At 39.7% G+C, this 22740-nt stretch overlaps 1 protein-coding gene across 8 annotated transcripts in view; it reads left to right on the top strand.

The window, feature by feature from the left end:
- URI1 (URI1 prefoldin like chaperone) overlaps positions 1 to 22740 on the top strand; it is a 106579-nt gene that overhangs the window by 45205 nt on the left and 38634 nt on the right. For 5 of the 8 annotated variants that reach the window (XM_008274571.4, XM_070062015.1, XM_070062016.1 and 2 more), the window contains one exon: positions 11607 to 11641. The exons of the other annotated variants lie outside the window; for them this stretch is intronic. In XM_008274571.4, coding sequence (XP_008272793.2) covers positions 11607 to 11641 — 35 coding nt within the window. The remainder of the gene's footprint in view (positions 1 to 11606; positions 11642 to 22740) is intronic. 8 annotated transcript variants of the gene reach the window in all.

Genomic DNA, 22740 nt, shown 5'->3' with positions numbered 1-22740 from the left:
GTTGCATCCATTTAGCTGCAAATGGTAGAGTTTCCATTCCTTTGTATAGCTGAATAACATTGCATTGTGTGTACTTAGGACAGTTTCTTTCCATTCGTTTGATGACCCACACCCTGGTTAATTCCAAACTTTGGCTGTTGTGAACAGTGCTGCTATGGACATGGTGCACTGGGTTCAAATCTTTTCAGTGTATATTCAATGGTGGGATAGCTGGGTCACATGGTAAGTCTTTCTAGTTTGTTTTTTAAAGATTTATTCATTTATTTGAAAGGCAGAATTACAGTGAGGCAGAGGGTAGGGGGTCTTCCATCCACTGGTTCACTCCCCAGGTGGCTGCAATGGCTGGAGCTGCACTGATCCATAGCCAGGAGCCTTCTCCAGGTCTCCCAAGCAGGTGCAGGGGCCCAATGACTTGGACCATCTTCTACTGCTTTCCCAGGCCATAACAGAGAACTGGATCAGAAGTGGAGCAGCCAGGACTTGAACTGGTGCCCATATGGGATGCCGGCACTGCAGGTGGCAGCTTTAGTGTTACGCCACAGTGCCGGCCCCTATTTCTAATTTTTTAAAAAATCTCCATACCGCTTTCCACAGTGGCTGCACTAATTTACAGTCCCATCAGAGTGTCCTTTGTCCATAGCCTCGCCAGCATTTGTTACTCTGTGTTTTGGATTTTGGCCATTCTGACAAGGGTGAGGCTTTGATTTGCATTTCCCTGATGGCTAGTGAGGCTGAGCACTTTTCATGTGTTTTTGGCCATTAACAACTCATGTTTTTGCATTGCAGGGCAGACAGGCTGTGTGTTTGGAGTCCTGAGCCCACAGGGGCACCTGCCCTTCCTCAGTCTCCCTTATGCTCACAGCTAGGGAACAGGGATTGAGGTTATTTTGGGGGGGGGGGCAGGCAGAGTTAGACAGTGAGAGAGAGAGAGAGACAGAGAGCAAGGTCTTCCTTCCATTGGTTCACCCCCCCAAATGGCTGCTACTGCCAGTGCACTGCGCCGATCTAAAGCCAGATCGCATTTACACTGCAGCTATGAATGTGTACTATATGTTTTTACTTTTTTTTTTTTTTTTTGACAGGCAGAGTGGACAGGGAGAGAGAGAGAGAGAGAGAGAGAGAGAAAGGTCTTCCTTTTACTGTTGGTTCACCCTGCAATGGCCGCTGCGGCCGGCACACCGCGCTGATCTGAAGCCAGGAGCCAGGTGCTTCTCCTGGTCTCCCATAGGGTGCAGGGCCGAAGCACTTGGGCCATCCTCCACTGTACTCCCGGGCCATAGCAGAGAGCTGGACTGGAAGAGGGGCAACCGGGACAGAATCCGGCGCCCCAACCGGGACTAGAACCAGGTGTGTTGGCGCCGCAGGCAGAGGATTAGCCTATTGAGCCGCAGCGCCGCCCCCCCCCCCCCCTTTTTTTTTTTTAAATGAGGGAAATCTCTGGTTTCCCTAGAAATGGACATTTTGTTGACCTATCTATTCCACTTCTGGCAGTATAGCTTCCATGCATTTTATTTCTAAATATTTTGAAAAATAACTCTTCTGCATTGAAAAAAAATTTTCCCCCTCAATTTTACTTTAGATTCAAAGAGATGGAGAAAGAACGGGACATCTTTCATCTGCTGGTTTGCTTCCCCAACACCTGTAACAGCCAGGGCTGGCCAGCTTGAAGCCAAGAACCTGAAATTCAATGTGGGTTTCCCATATGGGTGTGTCAGGGAGCCAGTATCTGCTGTCCTCCCAGAAAGAGAGGAAGCTGGGTTAGAAGCAGAATAGCCAGGACTTGAACCAGGCTTTCCCAACATGGGATGTGAGAGTCTATGGCTATGACTTAAGTGCTGTAATACATACTTCTCCCTAATTCTACATATTTTGTACACTACAATACTGTATTTGGTTGTTCTGGGTAGTCAGTGTGACTTTCCTTACCACCTGCCCCCCCCCCCCCCCTTAACCTGTACAGTTGCTTTCTGAATTTACATTATGCTGAAAAATCCTGTGAACATTTTCCTTTTTTTGGGGGGGACAGGCAAAGTGGACAGTGAGAGAGAGAGGGAAAGGTCTTCCTTTTCCGTTGGTTCACCCCCCAATGGCCGCTGGTGCCGGCGCACCACACTGATCTGAAGCCAGGAGCCAGGTGCTTCTCCTGGTCTCCCATGTGGGTGCAGGCCCAAGGACCTGGGCCATCCTCCACTGCATTCCCGGGCCACAGCAGAGAGCTGGCCTGGAAGAGGGGCAACTGGGACAGAATCTGGCTCCCTGAGCGGGACTAGAACCCCGTGTGCTGGTGCCACAGGTGGAGGATTAGCCTATTGAGCCGTGGCGCCGGCTGAGATACTTCCATTCATGGATTACTCTCTGAATGCCTGTAATAGCTGAGGCTTGGGCCAGGCTGAAGCCAGAGCCAGGAACTCAGTCTGGGTCATCTTGTGCTGGCTCCCAGATGCATTAGCAAGGAGCAGGACTCAAACCATTCCAATATGAGATGTGGGTATCCCATGAGGCAGGTTCACCTACTGCTTTACAGTGTCTGCCCCCAACATTTCTTTAAAAAAACCTGCTGGTGTAGAATTCTCTGGTGTTGGAAAGGTTTTTGTGTTTTTTTCTTTCCATTGGAGGATCTATTTGCTGTATAATTATATTTTCAGTTATTTTAAAATATTAATTGTATGACAGAGATACTGTGAGAGAGGGAGAGAAATCATCGATCTGCTGGTTCACTCTCCAAATGGCCACAGTGGCTGGGGCTGATTCAGACTGAAGCCTGGAGCCTGGAGCCTGAAAATCAATTCTGGTCTCCCACATGAGTGGCAGGGACCCAAGTTCCTGGACTGTTCTCCATGTCTTCCCAGGTGCATTAGCAGGGAGCTGGATCAGAAGCAGAGCATCTGGGACTGAAAGTGGCATTTCAGTATAGAATACTGGTGTTGCAAGCAAAACTTACCTCAGTTATTATTATTGTTAGCATTTCAGGGTTTTAATTTTATCTTCCAGTTTCTGCCTCCCTGCCTCCCATTTACACTGCAGTGTTCTGTCTTTCTTTTTGGTTTTCATCATTATAACAATATTGTGCCCTTGATGCAGTTTTCTTTGTATTTTTCTTGCTTTGGGTCCTCCAGATTTCTTGAGGCTGTTGGTTGGTAACCTTCCTTTTGTTTTCAGAAGCCCTAGAACCCGAGGTCTTTTCAGATGCAGCTTTCCCTGTTGCCTTCCTTGGGGCTCTCCAGCTGTTCTTATTAAGGTCTCTTATTGGTCTTTTCTCTGTGGGCTTTAATTTGGCTGTTTCCCCATCAAGTTAAAGCCATCCTGTTTTGTGCTGTGTTTGATCTCCTTTTTACACTGTTTATTACTTAATTTTAGGTTCTTGAAGTGTAGATTTTCCATTTGAACCTATTTATGTCAATTTCTAGTGAAATTTATCATCTTTTCATATATTCCATCTTTTCCTCATTTTGTGACTGTTTTAATCATTGTTATTTTAATGTCCTAGTTTGTTAACTCCATGATCTAGATTTTATATGTGTTTGCTTCTGTTTTTTCCTCTTATTTCCTGCCCTTTCTTCCTCTTGTTTGTTAAGATGCTTCTGTTTCTTAGTATTCTAGTAATTTTTGATTAAATACTGGTGTTGGCAGTTGCCCCTGAAGATGGCATCCTCCTCCCAAAAAGGCTTTCCTTTCCTGCTGCTAGCTAGGTAGAGTGAGTTGCTGCTCACCTTCATCTGGGGAACTGAATGAAGTGAAAGCTGGGTGGTTGTGTTAGTAAGGCATTTGTAGCCCTGGTTCCTTCAGGACTTGTTGCTCTTTGTTTACCAGGGCATCTTCGCACCTTGCCTTTCCTTCATGCCCCCTCCCCACCTTTAAACATGTTTATTTGTTTGAAAGTGCAGGTGGGAGAGAGAGTGTGGGGAAGAGTCAGTCTTCCAGTTGCTGGTTCACTCCCCAAATGCCTCTGACAGTCAGGGCTGGGCCAGGCTGAATGAAGAGCACAGACCTCCATCCAGAACTCCCACCTGGCAGGCTGGTACCCCGCTACTTGAGCCAGCACTTGCTGCCACCTGGAGTGCGCATTAGCAGGAGATTCCAGGCACTATGATGGGATGTGGGTGTCCCAAGAGATGGTTTTACCTTTTGTGCTGCAATGCCTACCTCTGCTTGGAGGCTTCTGAACTCTAATTTTTGTTTCATCCTGAGCCCTGCCTTTCAGAATTTCCATTTAGCTCTTTGGCATTTATAGCTTCTGATTTTGCCAAATGTCAGAAGATGCAATCCAGGAGTGGGCTTAAGACTTCTCATGTCTCATTTAATTGCTGGTCCAACTGCCCCAGCCCTGCTTGTTTCCATCTCCCAGCCATAGCTGTCTGCTCAGGGCCCAGCATAACCCTCAGCCTCTGGCCTGTGCCCAGAACTGTGTGAGGAAAGAGTGGCATCAGATTATCACCTCTGTTCTTCACAGTAGTCCCCTTTGAATCTTTCGTCTCTCTGAGCCTCATTGCTTTGGCTACTTTTACTCGTGTGGGTTTTCTAGTTGGTAAGATTTGAAGTTACATAGCTAAGTTGCAGTGATTTAGTTTTAATTTTATTACAGCTTCACTGGTAGTGGTGGTTTCTTTGAAATAAAAGTTTGCTCCTTTAATTAGTGTAAAATGACATTTCAGAGATTGTTCAATTTGTCTTTGATATTAGTGAGGATTTTTTCCCCTACACTTTTCTAGTATTTGTGTTGACTCTTTAATGAATTATTTGTTTCCATTTGGCTCTAAACAGGCACATTATTGCCCTACTCTGTGCGGCAAATTTATTCAAGTGTTCTTAGAGAACTGTAACCATAGACATGCTTGGAAAGAAATTCTTTTTAAGATCAGGAGGAACTCAAGGGCCGTAGTTTTGTGTGTGTTTTCTGGTTCCTTGTACATTTATTTTGTTACTTCCTGCACCAGCTGTTTTGGATGACTTGCTAGCTTGTACAAATTCCATTGTGATCACCCTTTCAGGACCAGAAGCTCTAATCACTTCAGTCTTTCTTTAGGTCCGGAGTAAATTAGGTTAGTGCAGGTAGTGGCAGGTGTCTGCACTCTCCATTTACTGTAGCTACAGATGGAGAAATGGGATTCTTTGCAGAGTGTTGATGAGAGAAGGGCAGGGTTTAGGAGGAAGGTGTAACTGAAGATGGAATGATTACGTCTCTAGTGAAACAATGGGTGGGCTGCAAGCTGCTTAGGCGGTACTTCAGATTCAGAAATACGGGTCATGATCTCTTACCTGCACATCAGAGGTGTGAAAAGCTCTTGCAAGTAAAATTATGTCTAGGTTTGTGGCATATTCATGTGTTGACAAAATTAACTAGAACTGATTTGAGTGAGGCAGTTATTTCATTTTGAATATTCATGTTTCACTGCAAGTGTTATATTTGATAACAGGGAGTGTTCTGTAATATATAACATGTGTACTGTGTTATCTACTAAAACTTAAAGTCCCAAACTTTGAGAAACATCCTGAGGTTTCTGGTGAGGTGACCACAGAGTGTGTATTTGTATTAAAGGCTGTGTTGCATGCTCATTGTATGGCAGGTGCATGTTGGGGAGTTGAGTAGACAGGCTCTTGCCTCATGGAGGTTTCATCTGGTCCAGTTCGAATTTCTTGTACACCTCAAAGATTCTCAGAAACAAGCTAATGTCTTCAGTCTTAGGAACAATATTTCTGGTAGGAGGAAAGCTATATAATTAGAATACCTGGAATTAGGATAAACAAATGCTGAAAGAAAAAAGAATTTAATTTGTAAAACCAACCAGGAATGAGATGTACAATACCAAACTTCTAGACATAGTCCAGTATTCATGTAAGACAGCAAGTTTGAATATTGAGAGGGAAGGTCTTAGAGGCCTGTGTTGGAGAAAACTGACTAAAACATAAAAGTAAGGATTAAGATGGTGGTTTTTATTCTGCCCTAGCTAAAATTTTAAATAACGTTTGAGTGTTTTAAGATGTGAGTCCAGGGCCGGCATTGTGGCATTAGCAGGTAAAGCTGCTCTCTGTGATGCTAGTATCCCATATGTGTGTCGGTCCTGGCTGCTCTGATCCAGTTCCCTGCTAATGTGCCTGAGAAAGCAGTGCAAGGTGACCCAAATGCTTGGGCCCCTGCACCCACGTGGGAGACCAGAAAGAAGCTCCTGGCTCCTGGCTTTGGCCTGGCCCAGCCCCAGCCTTTGCGGCCATCTGGGAAGTGAACAGCTGGTAGAATATCCTCTCTTTCTGTCTCTCCCTCTCTCTGTAACTCTGCTTTTCAAAAAATAAAATAAATCTTTAAAACAAGTGAGTCTATATAATTGGACTTAGCTTTTGGTAACAGTTTAATTTTGGGGGGCATATTTCAGGCATACATTATAATAGTTTTCTTTACCTTTGTGGTAGTTTTAATGCAGTAATACTCAGTTAATTACAGTTTATTGCTGTTAATTGCATTTTTTTCCTGTTAGAAACCTATAGTCAGTTTCATCCTTTGCACAAGGTTTATTGAAAAGATTGTTGTATTTTTTTTCCCTACTTTTGTTCAAAGTACACTTTTGTATCCTATGGCAATGACATTTACACATCTCCTTAATTGATGGACAGTCTGGACAGTAGGAAATTATTTTCAACCTTTTGGTAACTGACAGATAACAGTGTATGTCCAGTGACATCCGCTGGCTTCAGCCCTGCACTATATTTTTTCCTTTTTGACTCAGCAGCCTTAAAACCAAACTTGTAAGCTCTGTCATGAAGCTACATTCTAGTACAAGAGGCAAACCATATAAATTTAGATAGCTCTGGTTAGTACAATTCCCAAACTGTTATTCTTCACATTAACTTACAAAGAATTTCAGATTACATGACAGTCAGAAAAGTTTTAGATTTAAAGTGGAACATTTTTCAGAGAAGTGTCAAAAATTAAGATGGAAACTTACTCTTTTAGGATTTCTATTTCTGTGTAGTTTTAATGTGGCACTGTGTATGAGCTTGGAAAACTCATAGGCTGATGCCCCCTTGTGGTCTATTACCAGAATAAATTGGACAAACAGTAAGGCAGATCTCACTGTGTGTTAAGCTATTCGTTCACTTACAAAATAATTGTAAGAAATAAACTCCTGGAGAAAAGCAGCAAAGGAATTCTTCTTTTTTGCCATATAATCTACTTAAAATTTATCAGATATTAATTTAACCCTGAAACAGAATATGTTAATTTGTTAGCTGGACACTGATGTACAGGAATTAGTTGTTACAAGTGTGTTAAAAATATTACAAGGAGCTGGCATTGTGGCACAGTGGATTAAGCAGCTGTTTACCATACATCTCATATCACAGTGCTGGTTCAAGTCCCGGCTGATCCACTCCCAGTCCAGATCACTGCTTCTGGACCTGGGAGACAGCAGGTGATGGCCAAGTACTTGGGCCCCATCCACCCATGCAGGGTATCTCTCTATATAGAGTTCTAGTCTCATGGCTTCAGCCTGGTGTAGCCCTAGCCATTGTGACTATTTGGGGCGTAAACCAGTGGATGGAAGATTTCTCTGTCTTCCTGGTTCTCCCTCTTTCTCTGTGTGACTTTGCCTTTGGAAGAAATAAATAAATCTTTTTTAAAAAGCTGAGATGTGGTAGCAATTATGGAGTTAACCCATTACTTCCCTGCCCTACGCTTAAACACCTGTATGTATAGTGGATGGCTCTTGAAAAATTAATTAATTTATTTATTTATTTTGACATGCAGAGTTAGAGATACAGAGAAAGGTCTTCCTTCCATTGGTTGACCCCTCAAATGGCCACTACGGCCGGCGCACTTGCCAATCCGAAGGCAGGAGCCAGGTGCTTCCTCCTGGTCTCCCATGCGGGTGCAGGGCCCAAGCACTTGGGCCATCTTCCACTGCCTTCCCGGGTCACAGTGGAGAGCTGGACTGGAAGAGAGAAATTTATTGTTTATACTTAGCTGTTTGATCTGAAAGGGCCAGGAACTGTATGAGGCATTGGAAGAAATAAGGGTCTTCATTTGTGAACTGTTGAATTTAATGTATTTGCTTTTACTGACATTGTTGGAATGTGAGTGTGGTAGAGAGGAGGAAATGGAGGAGAAATAGCAACAGCACTCCGGGTTTTAAGACAGACAGACTGCAAATCTAAACAGCTGCTTTTCTTCTGTTATCCAGTATGTTGCATGATGGTTGGAAGCAGTCCAACATAGGGGAATATAGGTTTTGGGACTAGATAGACCTGGTTTTAAAATTAATTTAATTTCCTACAGTTATTGGTCAGTTGAATAATACTGGTTATGTTACTCCATCTCTGAACATAGGTTTTCTTTCTTTAAAAAGAGATTAAAACCTCCCTCACTGAAGTGTTTGCAGTTTGATTTTCATCATATGGAGTCTTGGCATATACCACTGTTGTTATTTCTTAGGTTAAGAACAGTTTTGAGTTATGCTGAATGTGTACCATGTGATTTTTGTAGCTCCTAAATTGTTAGTAAAAATTCTTAATGAGAAACTATATCTTAAAAAGTGGTAAATCAATTCATAGTTGCTCTTTACTGTGGACTTACTGCTGTGTTACTGTATAAGTGTGTATTTATAAATTCATGTCTGTGAGACTGGTCATTATATTAAAGAATTTACTAGGTTATTTTGATAATTGAAACCTGGTAACCAAGTATATATTTTTTAAGATTTATTTATTTGTTTGAAAAGCAGAGTTATACAGAGAGAGGAGAGACAGAGAAAGATATCTTCCATCTGCTGGTTCTTTCCCCAAATGGCTGCAAAAGCCAGGAACCCAGGAGGTTCTTCCGGGTCTCTCCACGTGGGTGCAGGGACCCAAGCTCTTGGTCTACCCTAACATGCTTTCCTAGGCATGTTAGCAGGGAGCTGAATTGGAAGTGGAGCAGCTGGGACTCAACCCAGCACCCACAGGGATGCTGGTGCTGTAGGCCAGGGCTTTAACCCACTGAGCCACAGCGCTATCCCTGCCCCCTCAATCTTTTCTTCAAAAGGATACAAAGTTTTCTTTAGCAGCACTGTTTGCATATTTTGATAGGCTTATCTTAAAACAATGACAATAAAAACTAGTATTGTTCTTCCATAACCATTTCACTTTTGTGGAGGATGAGAACAAAAGTGTTTTGGCTTTTTCCTTTGTTTTTCAAGAATTACTTGCAGAACCAAACTTAAGACTGTGGTTACTTCATCTTTTTAATAATAAAAGGAATTAATTTGAATAGTCTTTCAGAAAAAAAAATCTTTGGAGTTCAGAAAAATAATTTTTTTTTGAAAAGCCCAAGTATATTCAACTTTGACTTGTATGACTTTGTCCTTTCAAAATTTAACTTGGTAGCTAAGTCATAAGAATTTATTAATTTTTTCTTTCGAATAACTTGCTGTAAGAGAAGAGAACAAAATCTCAGCTTATAAATTTAGCTGCTTGGGTTCAAATGTTTTTTGAAAGCAGGTGGGCTGTATATCATATAAACACAAATAAAAGTAGACACTGTCATAAAGCTTTTTATTTTCATACCTGCCTCTTTTTTAAATCTTTCTCCTTGTTTCTAATTTCCAAAATATTGCCTCTCTAGCTCCATTTGGAAAGTATATCTGATATTCTAAACACTCTGTGTAACTAATAAAGACTTTAAATGTTTAGGTAGCATTTTGGTCATGAAAATTTCTCTTAGATATCATGAAATGGATGTTTTGTTGTTACTTTATCCTTGAATATCTGTTTCTGAGGAAAGTGTTTTAGGAAAGAAAAAGGCTGAGGAGTAGAGAAAGGATGGCTGGAACAAAGTGGAGGGTAGACTGGGGGGGTGTTGGCAGGGACACATGCCATTCTACCAGTGACGTGTGTTTTAAACATAAAGAGCATGTGTGCCAAATTTACATATTTACTAATTAAAAGGGCTTCCTGGAAACATTAAGTAGACTATCTTCTATAACCTTTAACACCGTCACTAATGGATATAGCCTAGAAAATTCCATCGAAGGTCCTTTAAATAATGTAAATGATTATGAATATGTAACTAGTTAATATGCAGCTACGAGAGGATTATCATGTAGAGGTTAATGAACATTCTGCTCTTATGGTTTGCAGGGCTTTTCTTTTTGTGCTTTTGGCTTACTTCATGCTTGGAAACACATGCATTGGGATTGGAAAACATCCTGACTGTTTTTGGGTCTCATCTTTTAATGGGGTTGTTATATAGGAACTTTATAAGAAGGATTTCATGAAGATATTTTTCATTTTCAATTTACATTTAATTCTATTTGTCTATTTTATAATTACTGCCAAATCAGAAACACTGGAATGGATTGATGTGGTTTAGCTTGGCTCTTCCAGATGTAAAGTCAGTGCCCTATTATGTATTACCACTGTTATTAAGTGTTGCTGTGTGATTGATACTTACTGAGAGATGTTCATTCTAAAATGGACTTTTTATGCTGAGTTAATGTGCAGTATGGTTGGAGATCTGATTACAGCATGTATTTTGGTACAGGATTGCTGTCTTAGTATTTAAAATGTCCCAAAGGAGAGGACATTTATTTCAGGAATTAAATATTATAATACAGGAATTTAGTGACAGGTCTAAAAAAAAATCTTGTGATTTTTGGTTGAAGCATCGAGCATATCCAAGAGACAATGCTGGTATTTGGAACAGTGAACTCAGGCAATGTGTTGCAAACCAGATCATACTTCTATTTTTTTCACATGATCTTGTATTAAGCATTTTGATTTTTATCTTAGTTTCTCTGCCTCAAAAATGGTGCTAGTGTATTATAGATTACTGTTTAAATTTTTATTAATGGATGACTTTAAGTAGATGATTAGCATTCTTTGAAAATAGTGTTAATTTTAAAATTAGTATTCAAATATGGTGTTAAATTGCATTTTTTTCCTTAATGACTTGTAGTACTTGTTTTCTGTCATTTTGAGAATCTGTTGAAATACCTATAAGGAAAACAAATAACTTTTATGTTTGTTTTAGTTTAAACTATGAAGTGCTTAACATTTTATCATAATTCACTGGGAAAAAAATAAGCTGTTCAGAGCATCTCTTTATACCAAGTATTTCTTCTTGAAAATGTAGTAGAAAAATATCACTGAACTCATTTTTAATGCATCAGAATAAAAATTACAAGTGAAAACATTTGGAGATATACTGACAAAATAAAATATTTTCACTACTGTCATTTTTTAAAAACTGATGAAACGTGGATGTACCATTGGTTTCTTGTTATTTATAACGTTTGTGTATTCTACAGAATATGTAACATTGAAAACAGGTCTGTAGATTGTACAAAATACTAGTTATCTTATATCATATGTCACGTAATAGTTATGAAGTGGGTTTTGTACCAAAGTATGAATCGGAAAGCTGTAATTTGTTCTGCAGTTATCAGCTTGCATTAAAGGGTTATGATAAAGTATGCTGCTTAAAAAGTACCATTCACATCTCTGTGCATGTGACAAATAAAAATGTGTACTGAGATGCTGTTAAATCTGTAAAGCCACTGTTGGGGTTTTCTGATACACTGATTTTGTAGCTTTGTGCATAGCCCTGTTTTTTCATGAGTAGTTATCTGTTTTCATGACAGGTGGTCACTAACTGCCAGGAGAAAATCCAGCATTGGTGAGTGAAAGATGGTTTTATTACACTTCTGCAATACTGATTAGATCACCCAGTTGTATTTAAATAATATGTATACTATTTTTTTGGTGTGTGTTTGACCAGTAATTGAATTCTTCTAGTAATCTCCATTTTGAATGCCTTTGATACTAATTTATGTTGTCTTTCATCCTTTCCTGAGTTGCATGTTCCCTGATTTTCTGAGGTTGTGTTACCATTTGTGTTTATTCTGATTCTTTTTTCCTTTCCTTTCTTTTCCTTTTTTAAGTTAGGATGATGTTACATTGTGAAGTGGTGACAGTCATTTTTCAACCTAACTAGTCATGGAAAGCTCTATGAATATTTCTTTTATTTGTAGTAGAAAATGGAATCAGTTATTTTAAAACAGTGATGGGAATATGGCACAGCTATTCTTTCCCAAGATTTGAAAAAAATCTAATGAATTTCCTATGTTTCAGAGCTTTCTTTATGTACTACACCTTTTTTCAGGAAGGAAGAAAGCATATCTATTTTAATGTGCTAATCTGTAGTTAATAGGACAATGCTTGGTAAATAACACTTATTGTTGTTGAGAAAAGTGCTCAATTTATTGGTGAATAAAATGTTATATTAAGAGTTGTCATAAGGTATAGCTGTTGATCTTACAGATATCAAATTACAATATATCCATGCTGTGTTTACAAAGATTTTACCAAGAGAACAACAGGAACTGTCTTGATTATTGTCTGCAGGGTTATTGCAAAATCATGGTAACTGCCCCTTTAGTGGTGAGATTAAACCTTTGGTTATACACCATCAAGCATATAATATTTTAAATTTATTTTAAGAGGCTTTTTCTTCATGCCTGAGAGATCTCCAAGGAAATAATTTATAGTTAGTGTATATCAATGTTCTTTTGGTTTAAATGCACATAGGCTGCAAGCAGTGGATAAGAGTGAAAATCAGTGTAATCTGTACACATTCACTTATTAAATTTTGACCATTGGCTTGCAGAAAGTAATCTAAACTAATAATATCCACTTTATAAGTAAAAATTCAGGACTTCATTAATTTTCAATAAATGCAGTGTTGTAGTTGCATCTATTGGTAGCGTATGTCTGTCAACATTTCCATAATAGGCCATTTGCTTTTGCATTACACATTCAGTTCATGTTGAAACTTGAAATGCAAGTCCTTGGCCAAAGAATGTTTTTCCCCTGCAGATTTGGCCAAAGTGATCTGTTTTACAAATAATTCCCAGGGCAAGTTTTATTAATGTGGACCTCTATCTATTAGTTTTGGTGAGGAGTTCAGGAAATTAGAAAGGTTGTATTCACTCAGAATAGATACCACTTTACACTTGTGTGGATAACTGCCTGCTTCTGGTTTGCTTTGTGATTCTTTCCCTGTTAGATAATTCTTTAAGGATAAGGGAAGGGGCATGTTTTCATCTTTTTATCCACAAGCCCTTCTACTGTGTTTGGCACAAAATAGGCACTGTGTAAATTTTTGGATAAATGAAGACCAAATATGTAGTTATTATATGTAACACTTTAGTCTACAAATAGTGTGCGCAAGTGTGAGCAATGATAGAAATGCAGCAGTTACTTCTGGGGGCTGGGGGGTTATTGTGACCTTCAACCTCACTTTGCAGTTTTTCTAAAACCCTCCAAACTACAGAAGCTTTAACATACTTGCTTATACATATCTTAAAGTAATATTGGAGCATTTCTGTACATGAAAAAATTAAATTTTTTTTTCCATTTAAATTTTGCTTTTTTTCCTCTGAGTCATTTCTGATTATGGCTCAGAAAACAGACTTTTCTGTTTGCTTTTAAATGAGGATCTGTATGTGGTATCATGATATTGCTAGAATTTAAATGGCCATTGAACTCATCAATTTATATATTCAGAAATTGAAACCAAAATGTCTTCAGTCCTCTGAAAGCCAGGAAATTGCTGTTTGGGAGCATCGTGGAATTCTGGTGGTATTTTTACATTCTCTTAATTCCTCCAACAATGATTGAGTTCCTACCGCATGCCAGTATTGTGCTATTCGGTATTGAAAGACCCTGAGATGGAGAAATTCATACATAGTCAGATGCTAAATAAGGCAATGACAATAATTTTGTGCTATTTGCAGAGATATTAAGCAAGTATGGAGGGAGTTCAGAGGCTGGAGCTGGTTTTAAGGGTGTCTGATATACTACTTTTAAAAGCATGCTGGTTTTTCAATTCTTCTTTAACTCTTGATGTTAGCCTAGTCCAAAATATAATTAATGTAGCTAAGCTCCTGTTCTTAATGGGCACATACCAATTTAATAAGAACAGTGAGTAAAGTATAAGATTAAAAAATACATTCTTATGATAGTGGTGTTTGTGATTACTTGTGTGTTTTTAAAGGATTCTTTAAGGGACAAGTAATGTATAATCTTGACTTCAGAAATAATCTAAATTGTATTTCTTTTAAAGATAGGACAGGAAGTAGAAACATATGTAGAAAAATAGGACTAAAAATGTTCTGGAACCTCAGATCTGCCCAGAAAAATCTCTTCCAGAGAATTAATTCAAATCCTAGAACTTTGGTGAACCAAGACATTTATAGTATTTATGTAGTTAATAACAGATGAAAAGGAAATATTTGAGCCTAATAGAAGAGGATTCGTGCATCACAGTTTTAAAACTAATAGTGGTTTTCAATTTGGTAAGGACATTAAACATTTTTTGAAATACATTTTCCCCTTATAATCCTTTTTACTTAACTTGGGAAATAAGTATTATAAAACCTACACAATATTTTTTCACTAAAATATGAATATGCCTCTTACTATGTGGTCCACTGGCAGCTGATTATTCTGTTTTTTGACTGTAACTTAAAATGTATTTTCAATGTATTTGAAAGACAGAGAGCTAGAGACAAAGAGATATTTATTGTATTTCATCCACTAGTTCACTTCTCGAGGGCCCTCAACAGCTAGGGTTGGGGCAGACTGAAGTCAGGATCTGGTCTCCCATTTGAGCAGTGGCAGGAAATCAAGTACTTGAGCCATCATCTGCTGCCTTCCCAAGGCATATATTAGCAGGAAGCTGGATTGGAAGTAGAGGAGCTGGGACTTGAACCAGGCATTCAAATGTGGGGTGCAGGTGTCCCAAGTGGTGTCTTAGCCACTGCATCAAGCACCTGTCCCAGATTGTAATTTTTTATCTTTTACATCTTTATTAAGGAGCATGGAGTTTGGAGTTGCAGACCTAGATTTGAATCCTGTTGCTTACTAATTTTATAACCTTGGACAATTACGCTTAGAGTCTCAGTTTTCTTCTTGTCAAGTGGTGATGATAATACTTAACTCACAAGGTTGTTGCAGTAGAGAGCAGATGAGATAATGTCTATAGAACACTCAGCCTGGCCCTCAAGTATTAATAGTAGCTCATATAGTTTCAAAATTTTACTGTCAGTTAATGAAGCCAATGCTTTGTAAATATTTGTGCCATTATCTTTTATAATGGATAATTCACTTTCTAGGCACTATTATTACAACTTTACATTAATATTTTAAAGTAACTTTTTAAAAATATAGTTTTATTTACTTTAAAGGCAGTTATAGAGAGAAAGAGAGAGAGATACCTTCTATCCGCTGGTTCACTTTGCAAATGGCTGCAACAGCCTGGGCTGAGCCAAGCTAAAGCCAGGAGCCAAGAACTCCATCTGAGTCTCCCATGTGGTTGGCAAAGGTCCAACCACTTGGGCCATCTTCTGCTGCTTGAGCATTAACAGGGAGCGGGGAGCTGGATCAGAATTGGAGAAGCTGGGATTTGAACTGGAGCTCATACAGGATGCTATGAGTGAGTGGTGGTGTCTTAACCTGCCATGCCACAGTGCCAGCCTGTAAAGCAACCTTTTAATAAGAATTTCAAACAAAAGGGGGCACAGTAACATACTCAATTCTCACGTTACCTATCAACTAGCTTCAATAATTTCAACTCATGGTTTTATCTAAAGTTTTGTTTCAACATCCTGTTCCTACCATCTACTCCAACCTCCAGTAATTTTGAGATGAATCTAAATCATATATAAGTCATATTGCTAATTAGTAAAATTACTCCAGATCATAGTGGTTTAAAACCATAACCAGTGGCCTGTGCTGTGGTGTAGCAGGTAAAGCCACTGCTTGCAGTGCTGGCAGTTCGAGTCCTGGCTGCTCCACTTCTGATCCAGCTCTCTACTATGGCCTGGGAAAGTAGTAGAAGATAGCCCAAGTCCTTGGGCCACTGCACCCATGTGGGAGACCCGGAAGAAGCTCCTGGCTCCTGGTTTCAGATAGGCACAGCTCCAGCTGTTGTGGCCAATTGGGGAGTGAACCAGCGGATGGAAAACATCTCTCTCTCTCTTTCTGCCTCTCCTCCTCTCTTTGAGTAACTCTGACTTTCAAATAAATAAATAAATCTTTAAAAAAAAAAAAAACAAACCATTTACTTGTGCAGGACTCTGTGAGTGTGCTTATTGAGGTTGGTTGCAACCGTTCGGTGACTGTCCGGAATGGTTTTGTTCATGACCTGTGGCTAATGCTGGCTGTTGGCTGAACTTCTCTCTCCATGGGTTCTTCTATCCAGTTTACTTGACATGGTAATCTTAGGACAGCAAGCATGGAAGCTGTCAGGCGGTGTTCTTCATCAGAGGAACTCACAAAGGCAGACCAGATTTAAAGGTGGGGCAGTAACCTCCACCTTTTGTTTTGACAAGAGGAGTGGCAGGCAGATAATCTGGTCATTTTCATTGTACCATGTATGACTTCTATTGAGTATGTCCCACAAGCAAAAGGAAGTCTCAGTACTTCATGTTCACTGGTAGGAATTAAATGAGACAGTGTGACTTCTTCATATGTATTCTTAAGGATTCCTTCCTGTGCTTTTTCATAAGAATTTATATTGTAGAAAATTTGGAAAATAAAAACATAAAAATTATCTGTGAACTCAACACCTAAAATTAACTAGGCACTTTGGGCTATTTCTCTTTTACTTAGACTACTATTTTTTAATGTGGATTTTAAGCTTTTCTGTTGGTTTCACTACTTATTTTATTTTTAGAGCAGATTAGTTATGAATGAAGAAATAAGTGTAAGAAATGATAACTGACATGCTTTGAGTCACATGTATGGTTCTTGTAGGGAGAAACCTAGAACAAATTCCTCTGACCCTTCTTTACTGTGCACATGTCCTTTGCACTCAGTTATCATTGTTGAAAAGTTAAATTGAAAAAATCTAGTAGAATGTTACTTGTATTCATCTTCCTCTATTTGAAAGGGAAGGAGAAAGAGAGGCAGAGAGACAGACAGTGTTCTCCCATCTGCTGGTTCATTCCCCAGAGGCTCACAATGGATAGGGCTGGGCTAGGCTTGAACCTAGGAACTGAGAATTTAATCCCAGTTTCCCACGTGAGTGGCAAGAACCCAATTACTTGAGTCATCACCACCACCTCCCAGAATCTGCATTAGCAGTAAACTGGGATCGAGAGCCAGAGCCAAACATTGAATCCAGCTACGTCGATGTGGGACACAGGCGTCTTTTAGGCCAAATGACTTGGACTAAGCTGGTTTAATTGGCTTTTGAAAAATTAGAAATTTTTATATTTAGGTTAATCTTAGTATCTAATAATAAAGTGTTCTGGTGGTCTCATAAAATCTAAAGAACGTGGATTACTTCATCAGTATCTTCTGATAGCATGAATTCCTAGGTATAACAGAGCTGTGAAAAAAGGAATATGCCACTGTATTTCCTGGATTTTGTAGTGCATTTATTATCTTATAAACAGAAATTGCTGAGTATTTTTCCATGAATGTTGTAGAAACAAATGTTTATTTCTATTGATTTGATACAAATACACTTAAATTTTCAATTAGAATTCCCTTTCTTACCAAATTACAGATACTGCTGTAGGTCCTCCTTTCAAGAATGTTTTTGTTTGATATAACTTTAACGTTTTAGGATGTTAAAGAGAATACTTAAAAAATCATCAATCCTTGCTTTATTAATTGAGAAGAACTCTCTTTACCTATATATAATCCATGCCTGAACTTAATATTCCTCTTGTTCCCTAATTTTAGAGAAGAAAACCCATTCATCTTTCAAGCAAGTGGATCTTTAACAAAGATACATTGCAAAAAAACAAAGAAAGAATGCAAGCTGTGTTTGAGTGAGGTCCCTGAAGCATATGGCATTAAGGCTTGGTTGCAGGGGAGGCATTTAATAAATAGGGAATTGACACTGATTTCTTGAATGCTTACTAGGAAGTTTTAGAGTGGGTATGATGGATACAAGTCATCTCTAAAGGTGGGCCTTGTGGCACAGGGAGTTAGGCCGCCACTTGGGATGCCTACAGCCCATATCCAAGTGCCAGTTGGGGTCCTGGCACCTTGCTTTGAATCTAGCTTTCTGCTAATGCATCAGGGAATGCAGCAGAGGATGGTCCAATTGCTTTGGCCTCTTCCACTCATATGGGAGACCTAGATGGAGCCCCTGGCTCCTAGCTTTGGCCTGGCCCAACCCTGGATAGAGATCAATCAGTGTCCACCTGTGTGCCTTCCTCCCTTGAAATAGATGAAAATAAATAAATAAAAACCAAACATTTAAGAAAATTAAAATATCATTTCTAAAGAAGGCCACGGGGGCCGGCACTGTGGCGCAGCAGGTTAAAGCCCTGACCTGAAGCGCCGGCATCCCATATGGGCACTGGTTCTAGTCCTGGCTGCTCCTCTTCCAATCCAGCTCTCTGCTATGGCCTGGGATAGCAGTAGAAGATGGCCCAAGTCCTTGGGCCCCTGCACCCAAGTGGGAGACACGGAAAAAGCTCCTGGCTCCTGGCTTCAGATTGGCACAGCTCCGGCTGTTGCAGCCATCTGGGGAGCAAACCAGTGGATGGAAGACCTCTCTCTCTGTCTCTACCTCTCACTGTAATTCTGTCTTTCAAATAAATAAAATAAATCTTTAAAAAAAAAAAGTCATGTACCAGAATCTTATTATAATTTCTTAAATTAAGAAATAAAAAAATTATGTCTTTGCTCCAAATTAACCCAGATGTTAACACTAATGTAAAGGCCTTTTCTTTTTCTCCCTTTTAAGAATCTTACATATATATTGTTTATTTACTTGTTTGTTTGTTTAGGATGTTCTGTAAAGGGGAGAAGAAAATGATTGGAGATTTTCTTTCTTTTTTTTAATTAAGGATTTATTTTATTTGAAAGGCACAGTTAGAGAGAAAGAGGGGAGGGGAGGTCTTTTGTCTGCTGGTTCACTCCCCAAATGGCCTTAACGACCAAGGTTGAGCCAGACTGAAGCCAGGAGTCAGGAGCTTTGTCCAGGTCTCCCAGGTGGGTAGCAGGGACCCAGGTACTTGGGCTATCTTCTGCTGCATTCGCTGGTGCATTAGCAAGTAGCTGTATCGGAATTGGAGCAGCAAGACATGAACTGGCACTCATATAGGATGCTGACATAGCAGGCGGCATGGCTTTACTTGGTACGCCACAGTGCTGGCCTTGATTTTTTTTTCCCCCCTAAAAAGACCAGTTTAATGTTCATTTTCTGCCTATTCTATGTAGACAGAAATTAAAAAGATTTTCTTTTTTTCAGTCAGTGATTTAACATTTTTATTACTTAAAGATGGAGATAGGAGTCTTTATCCCTTACCTCGTGCAAGGGATGTAGAACTTAGATTTTTCCTTTTGATGACATTTATGAGAAGGATTAAAAGATGTAGAGGGGCCCATGTTGTGGCATAGTGGGTGAAGCCACAACCTGCAGTGCCATCATCCCATATGGGTGCCTGATTGATTCCTGGCTGCTTCACTTCCAATCCAGCTCCCTGCTAATGGCCTGGAAAAGCAGCAGAGGATGCTACTGCTTGGGCCCCTGCCACCGATGTGGGAGACACTGAAGAAGCTCCTGGCTCCTAGCTTCAGACTCGCTCAGCCCTGGCCATTGCTGTCATTTAGGGAGTGAACCAGCGGATGGATGACTCTATCTTTGTCTCCCCCCCCCTTAATTCTTTCAAATAAATTTCTTTAAAACATCAGAAAAAAGTATATTATATTTATCTCTTTTAAAACATTATGAAAATCTTCAAACATACAGAAAAGTCGAAAGAATTGTATAGATAAGCCTTGATTTGGTCTGTGTAAACCTCAGTCTACTAACCAGTTTTCTTTCCTAATGGCATTTCAAAGTAAGTTATGACTTGAGTCAACTTCACCCCTACGTACTCTTGTGCACACTTTTTTTAACTTGCTGTTTCTCACACTTTTTTTTTTTTTTTTTTTTTACAATTTTATAAAAATAAGATGTTTCAATGGGGTCTGTCCTGATCTTAACCCTTTAAGGTGAATGCTCATTAGTAGCTGTTTTATATGGCTTCATTTGCTACTACTTTTGAAAATTAAATATGCCTCTCAGCAGGCATGTAGCATGTGATGAACAAGGTTCAAAGGAAGGCTATCAAACCGTCTATATCCCCAGTAATGGTGCTTTAGTTCTTATTTCCCACAAGAAATGTTGCATGATGATATATGGTACAAATTAAGTCTTTTTTTTTTTTTTTTTTTTTTTTATTTGAAAGGCAGAGTTGGAGAGAGAGAGAGTGCTTCCATCTGCTGGTTCACTCCCCAAATGGCTGGGGCTCAGCCAGTAGTCAGGAGCTTCTTCCAGGTTTCCCATTTGAGTGCAGGGACCCAAGCACTTAGACTGTCTTCTGCTGCTTTCCAAGGGTTATTAGCATGGAGCTGTTTTTGAAACAGCCAGGACTTGAATTGATGCCCACTTGGGATGCTGGTGCTGTAGGTGACAGCTTAACCCACTGTGCCCCAACACTGGACCCAACAAATTAAGTCTTATTTATTAGATAGAACTTTGAAATTAATAATTGCAGGCTGGGGTCAGCACTGTGGCGTAGCAGATAAAAGCCACCACCTGCAACCTGACATCCTATATGGGTGCCAGTTTGTGTCCTGGCTGCTCTGCTTCTGATACAGCTCCCTGCTAATGCACCTGGGAAAAGCAATGGAACATGGCCCAAGTGCTTGGGTCCAGGCTACACATGTGGGAAACCTGGAAGAAACTCCTGGCTTCTGCCTGGCCCATGGCTGGTCATTGTGCCCATCTGAGGAGTGAACCAGTGGATGGAAGATCTCTGTCTGTCTCTCCTCTCTATAACTCTTTCAAATAAATAAATAAAATTCAGAAAAATTACAGGCTGAATTAAATCTGCAAACATCACGTACGGTGAGGCCAAATACTTAGGTCTATCTACCTGTGTTTTATAAGTAGGCTTGAGAGGTTTATCCTCACTGTATCTGGATTTTGTTTTACATTTGAGAAATATTTTTAGCTAATGCCTATTCTATATTTTAATATGAATATAGTGTCCCAAAATTAATTATATATTTCTAATAAAATAGAAAAAATCTTCATATTTTGATGCAAATAAAGATCACTTACTTAGCTTCTGTAACATACTGGTTCTTAAAAAAAACTTCTGTGTTTCTCTTCACAGAGGCTTTGTGGTCTGTAATGCAGTTATTAAGCACTGGGTATTGCAGGGACTGTTAGGAGACTGTTCTTTCAGCACTCAGCATGGACGCTGTGACTGGTGTGGCCTTTCAGTAAAGTTGTTCAAGTTAGAACTTCTTCCACAGACACTGCTGGCCTCCTGCTGGCTTCCTTTCAAAAAGAATTTCTGCCTGGGATGCATTTAAATTAGCTTTCCCTTTTCCTGCTTTTTTAGGAAAGAATTGTAAATTTAGAAATAGTAGTTCCAGTCCTCAGCTGTTATATAGTGTGTCTATATTTCTGTTCTGGAGAGAATTATTAATGATATATTTAAAATGGAATATACATGATTTTGGAATATTGACATTGATTTCTGCTGCTACCTTGGGTTGATATTCTTCTCTCAACATACAGGAGATATTTTGTTAGGGAGTCTTTTTTTCCTGGTATTTACCAAAATAAAACATATTGATTGTTAACTTTGATACCAGCTTCCTAACAATCAGAAACATTTAGATATCTATACTATATATTTAATTTATTTTAAATGCAGAGTTACAGAGAAAGAGGGAGAGACAGAGTCTTATATCTGCCGGTTCACTCTCTAAATAGCCACAATGGCTAGGGTTGGGCCAGGCTAAAGCCAGGAGTCACGAGCTTCTTCCTAATTTCCTTTGTGGGCTCAAGGGCCCAAACACTTAGGCTGTCTTCTGCTGCTTTCCCAGGTTCATTAGCAGGGAGCTGGATTGGAAGTAGAACAGCCAGGACTCAAATGGATGCTCATTTGGTATGCTGGCGCTGTCGGCGGCTTAACCCACCTAACTCTGGCACCAACAAAGTAAATCTTATTTATTAGAACTTTATGGCTGCGCTGTGGCTCACTTGGCTAACCCTCTGCCTGCGGTGCTGGCACCTCAGGTTCCAGTCCTGGTTGGGGCGCCGGATACTAGTCCCAGTTGCTCCTCTTCCAGTCCAGCTCTCTGCTGTGGTCCGGGAAGGCAGTGGAGGATGGCCCAATGCTTGGGTCTCTGCACCCTGGGAGACCAGGAGGAAGCACCTGGCTCCTGGTTTTGGATCGGCCTTGGTGGCCATTAGGGGAGTGAACCAACGGAAGGAAGACCTCTCTCTGTCTCTCTCACTGTCTATAACTCTCTCTGTGTCTCTCTCTCTCACTGTCTAACTCTGCCTGTCAAAATAAAATAAAATAAAATAAAGAACTTTAAAATTAGTAGGTGCTGGCTAGAGGCTGGCACTGTGGTGTAGCAGGCTAAAAGCCACTGCCTGCAACCCTGCATCCCATATGGATACCAGTTTGTGTCCAGGTTGCTCCATTTCCAATCCAGCTCCCTGCTAATGCACCTGGGAAAAATGCGAAACATGGCCCAAGTATAGTCCTTGAGTATTTGCAAAATTACTTCTGTGAAATATATGAAGAGTCTTCAGAAAGTTCATGGAAAATGTGTATTATGAAAACTCTACATGATTTTCAAAATTGTTTAGCAAAAATAAGCTTATTTGTAAACTATGTTAATTTATTTGAAAGGCAGAGTGACAGAGAGAGGGGGAGAGAAAGAAAGAGAGAGATCTTC

This window comes from Oryctolagus cuniculus, chromosome 18, assembly GCF_964237555.1.
Source record: "Oryctolagus cuniculus chromosome 18, mOryCun1.1, whole genome shotgun sequence".
Taxonomy (NCBI): Eukaryota; Metazoa; Chordata; class Mammalia; order Lagomorpha; family Leporidae; genus Oryctolagus; species Oryctolagus cuniculus.
Note: the sequence above shows the minus strand (reverse complement) of the source record. Positions and strands in the feature narration are given on the sequence as shown.